Source organism: Micropterus salmoides, unplaced genomic scaffold, assembly GCF_014851395.1.
Source record: "Micropterus salmoides isolate LMB-PRFRI ecotype aquatic unplaced genomic scaffold, ASM1485139v1 Ms_hic_scaffold_1226, whole genome shotgun sequence".
NCBI lineage: Eukaryota > Metazoa > Chordata > Actinopteri > Centrarchiformes > Centrarchidae > Micropterus > Micropterus salmoides.
In genome coordinates this window covers 1-5,435 of record NW_024040293.1, presented here as the reverse complement: position 1 = coordinate 5,435, position 5,435 = coordinate 1, and the positions used below count along the sequence as shown (strand labels likewise).

General features: G+C 42.4%; 1 protein-coding gene across 1 annotated transcript; it reads left to right on the top strand.

Moving 5' to 3' along the window:
• Positions 1–987: 987 nt before the first annotated feature.
• On the top strand, positions 988–5,175 carry LOC119900087 (formin-1-like). Its single transcript, XM_038714848.1, has 4 exons — positions 988–2,865; positions 3,089–3,209; positions 4,746–4,807; positions 4,945–5,175. Exons 1-4 carry the CDS (start codon positions 1,126–1,128, stop codon positions 4,972–4,974), a joined length of 1,953 nt encoding a protein of 650 aa, XP_038570776.1. The 5' UTR covers positions 988–1,125; the 3' UTR covers positions 4,975–5,175.
• The last annotated feature ends 260 nt before the right edge of the window (positions 5,176–5,435 follow it).

Sequence of the window (5,435 nt, the reverse complement as noted above, 5' to 3'; positions counted from 1 at the left end):
TAGCTTGTAAACTTTAGCTAAGTTTAGCTTAGCTTGCAAACTTTCCAAAATTTTTCCCCTTAGTGTCCCCAAATCAAACTTACAGTTTGAATCAAAACTGTCGGTGCTCATACAGACTAAAGGTAAGTGAATCAAAAGCCCTTTTCTGTCTTGTGCTCCTGAGCTGCTTATAACCTTATATACAGTCTATGCTTATAACACATGTTAGCATGTTAGCTAGAGCTGGCTATGGCCTGGCTGACTAATCACTTAAGTAAGCCCTGTATTGCAGCAGCTCACCGCAATGCTGGGTTAATGGACCTCTGCAGGTTTCCACCTGACCACAGCCTGACTCCTCCTCTGTGTTTACGCGGCAGCCATTTTACGGATGTGAGCAGAGGTAATCAGACACCTGCGGTGCCGGGCTCTGCAGGTCCCCTCCCAGGAAGGGAGGTACCTGAAGGGAGGCGTCTCCAGACTGGGTAGACCAGTGAGACACCCCCAACCTGAGGTATTTCTTTCTCACACAGCAGCACACAGGGTTTTCCTGTTAACTGAGAGACAACTTAAGGAAGACAGACCCAAACTAGAAGAACAGTTTAATCATGGACTACAGACTGTATGCCAGCACATAAAGAAGGATAACCTACAACTTTATGGATAATACCGCTTAACTTGTCGGAACAGTTGGAAATACTTTGGTGAAAGGCAGGTGAACTCTGCTCTCCCAGGGAGATTATAGTGGGCCATGCTTCCAGCCGCTGAACAGCTTGACTTCACTTCCACCGTCATGGGAATCTTGCTACAACAGAGAAAAATTAACTGTACTATAATTTACAACATAAAGTCAGTAGTATCTTGATGTGATATTATAAAAGTCTACTATTTGCAACCTGTTTGTGTGTCACGAAAGAGGAACACAGGATAGTGTTGTTAGAATTGGCATCCATCTGGAGAAGGAAAAGAGAGCTGGGGAGATTTGTCCATACAAAGGCCTTTTGTTCGGCGGTATAGGTGGAATAACAGCAGCTTGGATAACTGAAGGTGGGGAGATGAACCTTTTGTGACATTTTCACTGAACACTAGCTGCTACCTGTTTTGCTTTGCCTCTCTTTGCTCTCAGTTGGTGTGACACTTTGAACAATTATGGACAGTAATAATTCAGATGAACTGGGGAAGCAGCCCCCTGGTTCCATCAAGAATGTCTTCAGCAGTTTTTTCAGCCGGGATATATCTGCCTCCTCAGTCACGGACTCGGCTATACTGACGTCTTTCAAGGAGCTACCAGATGTGGAGGATCTTCTTCCTGAAGGTGGTCAAACTATTAACAGTGAGAACAAACTTCAAGGGAGGAAAGATATGCATCAGGATAATATGACTGCTTTGGGGCAGTGGGATGAATCATCGGAAACCCACAAGGAGTCGGATAACCAAGTAAAAACAGCAGCTGGAGCCTCGGTTGACCCAGATGTGGTCCAGGTCACAAGAGTAGAAACGTATAGTGACACAGAAAATGAGTATGAGGAGGCGGCCAACAATAGCACTGGTCTGTCAGAGAAGATTACCAGGACCAGTAGGCCTTCTCTACCTGATGAGGACAATTATACAGGAGACCATGTTGATGGAGATAAGCTAAAAGATTCCAGTAAGGCTGAGGCAGAGTACCAAATGCCTGTGTTTAGAACACACAACCTTAAGGAGAAATCCCGCATAGAAGCTATTCTATATTCAGACAGACTCACCAGCAGAACTAAATCTAGGACGGCACTTATCTCTTCAGTTTCCAAACACGGACATGGCTGTAGTCCTAAAGAGAACACCACCACATTGTCTGTGGATGTAGAAACATGTGCTGCTAGTGAGAAAAGTAGTGACAATGTGGGAATGGATGAAGAAAAGTATGCTGGCATAGATTGCTCTCTGCCCACTTCTTCCATCATCTCCGGACATCTGGATTTGGAGGCTGCCGGTCAAAATGCTGCTATAGCCTTTCCTTTGAAGCATACAGGGCACCGAGATAGTACACAGAAGGAGGAGACATGTGAGGAAAGGGCTGAGACTGATGAGGGGACTGAGGAATCTTATTCCAGCCAGGTGTCCTCCTCTGTTCCATCCAGCCCCAAGACTCCTGAAGTTGCAGTCCAAGCTGGTATCACAAATTACGCTATAGGGTTTAAAAAACCCACGCCATTGTCCACAAAGACACCAGAGAGAAACACACCACCTCCAGTTTCATCTATTTCCCCCTCCTCTACCTCCTCCACCTCATCCCCATCCAGGGGCACGTCACTCTCTTCGCCTCCTTCCTTCCAAATGCCGGCTCTCTTCAGTGGGTTACGGGTGCTGAAGAAAGGAGCAGTAGGAGATGACAGGGAGACGATGTCAGAGATCAAGCAGAGAGAGAAGGATGCTGACCTGGCCCTGCTCAGCCTGAAGAAGACGGTAAACAAAGCCAAGCTCTTCCCTGAGCAGAAGACAGCCACTCCAGTCAAAAAACATGCTGAGCCTAAAACCATTGCAGAAACTAAAAGCACTGTAATGGGACAGCTCAGTCAGCTGCTCAACCTAGACAACCAGGATGAGACCAAAAAGGATGCTGATCCTGAACACAGCAAAAAAGAAAGTGGAGAAGAAGTTGTGGGGGAGACAATTCCAGGCCCAGGAACCCTCACATCCCCACCAGAAAAAAAGAAAACCTCAGACCTGGCCTATGAAACCTTCAGGAACATCTTTGGCCCCAAAACTGTCAAAATAGAAAAAACAGAAAAGGTGGACCTGGAGGCAGTGAAAAAGAAGATCAAGAATGACAAGGAAAACCTGCGGTCTATTTTTGAGAGAACCTCCAAATCCCCTGGCAAAGAACTCAAAAGTCCCACAGAGGCTAATGTATGAAATAATAATAATAATAATAATCTTTATTTGTAGAGCACTTTTCAAAAACAAGTTAAAAAAGTGCTTTAACAAGTGTAAAGACAATAATACCCAAGTGACAATAATACAAAAACAATACAAGATAAAGCATATATGATTTTGTAAGTGCTACGTGCAAAGATAGGGGGAGATGATGTATCATTGCTATGACGTTTTTGCATGTTTTTCCTCCCCACAGACGGAGGTCACGTCGCCTACAGACAGTGAGGACCGGACTCCAGGGCGTCTGCAGGCTGTGTGGCCCCCCCCCAAACCTAAAGATGAGGAAGAAAAGGTGGGACTCAAATACACCGAAGCAGGTAAGAACCTCAAGCTTGTTGCTTTAGACACTGTTGTCTGTCATCTAAGACCAGGAATGCTGACAGAGGATCATGCCAGTCAAGCTTACACAGACACACCTCACGCTGATGGGCTTTGTGGATAAGGGCCGTTGCTGATATCATGGTATTTATATCCTGGTATTTTGGAATGGATCTCTTATAAAAACACTGAAACAAAAGTAGAGCCACCACACGTCCCTCTAAGACTCTGAGGCAAATAAAGCAGAGCTAGCCAAGTATCAGCAGCAGGGTGTAAGACATCCTTTAAATCCATTTAAGAACACAGTGAGGCTGTGTCTGCACCTTAATGCTCCTGTTTGTGTGTTGCTGTTTCGTAGCTCCACAGGATAGCACGTGTGGATGTTAGAGAGGTGAAAACATTTAATGGAATTCTGGGCAGCAGGAATACGAGGTATTTGGCCCACCTCGTAATCCAAAGATGTAATGACAAACAGATAGGTTTAAAGCACACACAGCTCTCCATGGGCTGATTGAACTGCAAAGTATAAAAGCCATTTCATGTTCTGGGTACAATGAAATTGTGTTAACTAAAAGCGTACCGTGCACAGCAACAGCTGTTGGGATGTTCTGTGTGGTGCCGCTTCATCCCTGAGATTAGAATAAGACCAGCAATTGTGGATTATTCTAGTGATTTGTGCTCCACGATCGGGCTTTGCGCTTGTCAAAGAGAACAGTGTGTGGAATTTGAGAAGCAGAGCAAAAGTCTAAACCAACACATTTATATCATATCATATTTTAATTCCCGCACTTTTATGGTACTGATTAAATGGTGTCAATAATGACTAAGTACAATTACAGTAGTATCATTTGTTTAAGATTAACTGATTCTAATCATGACTCAGATTAATCATTGCTAACAATGTTACTTATTCCAACAAAGTGCTTAGGTGTGGGTCTATAGAAAGTCTGCTACGTCCCAAACAGGATCAACGTCTTTATGTGGTCTTGATTTTAGTCGTAATTCTAAATAGAAATTAGGACTCACAAATGCAAAAATGAGCCCCCAACTCAGCCTAGTCTTTAGGTAAATTGAAATGAAAGTTTGCCATCAGGTGACAAGACTTTGTGTAACTTGGTACGGTAGGATACCAATGGGTGATCTTTTTTACTTTCACACGTCATGTTTATTAATACCAATAGATCAGCATTTTGCCTAACATTTCTGACAGTAGCATAGTTTAAAACTGGTTAGTTGAGTTTTAAATATGGTCCTTTTATAGTGTAAGTGACCCACCCATCTGTAGAATTATACCACTAAATGCCAGTACATCTGGTTGGGTTGTCTTGTCTTGCAGATTAGCTTGATAGTGATTTAACATGCTAATCTGTCTTCAGGAAAAATCACAGCTCTAAACCTATAAATCTTTTTGTCTTAGTCTGTAGAGCATAACAATATGCTGTGATTGTTGAACTGATAGCCTTCAGCATATATTTATTTGATCAGACTGCCAGCAGAATGAGTCATACAGGTGTTCGTGTTCTGCCTCCTTACAGAGCACCAGGCCGCCCTCTTGCAGCTGAAGAGAGAGTGCAAGGAAGAGGTGGAGAGGATGCATGTAAGTTATCACATGACTTTTGCAGACATGTTAAAACACTGCCCAAGCAAGGCAGCCTATAGCACCCTTCAACAACAAGGCAATTCAAAGTGCTTAGAAAGTTACAATATTAAACAGAAATCTGTTTTGTCCTACAGTTGACTCTCCTGAACACAAGATGGCACTAAGCAAGCATGAAATGTTCAAGCGCAGCAGTTGAACTGGTGTAACTCCACTCAGTATTTACTTGCATCACTAGATGTTGCATGTTTTACAGTTGCCCAGTATTTTGTATAAATTTTCTTTTGAATGGAAATTGACCAACCTGTCAGTTAAGTTTTTTTTGTTTTTTTTAAAGTTGTTGTTTTTTTCTTTCCCGGTGAAACAGTATAGATGGGTTCAAATAGAAAAAGAATTAATCTGACTCAGATTTCTGTTGTCGAATGTGTCCTATATTAGAGATATTGTATATGGAATTTGTTTGCAAGCTTCCAGAGCTCAGATGACGCATATAACAAATATTCATTATTTAAAACAAAACATAATCAAATTAAAACCAGTGTATGATCATTTAGTTAGTAAACTATTAAAATCTTAAAACATTGAATTATAAATACTTTTTTTATAATCAATGAATGTCCTGATTATT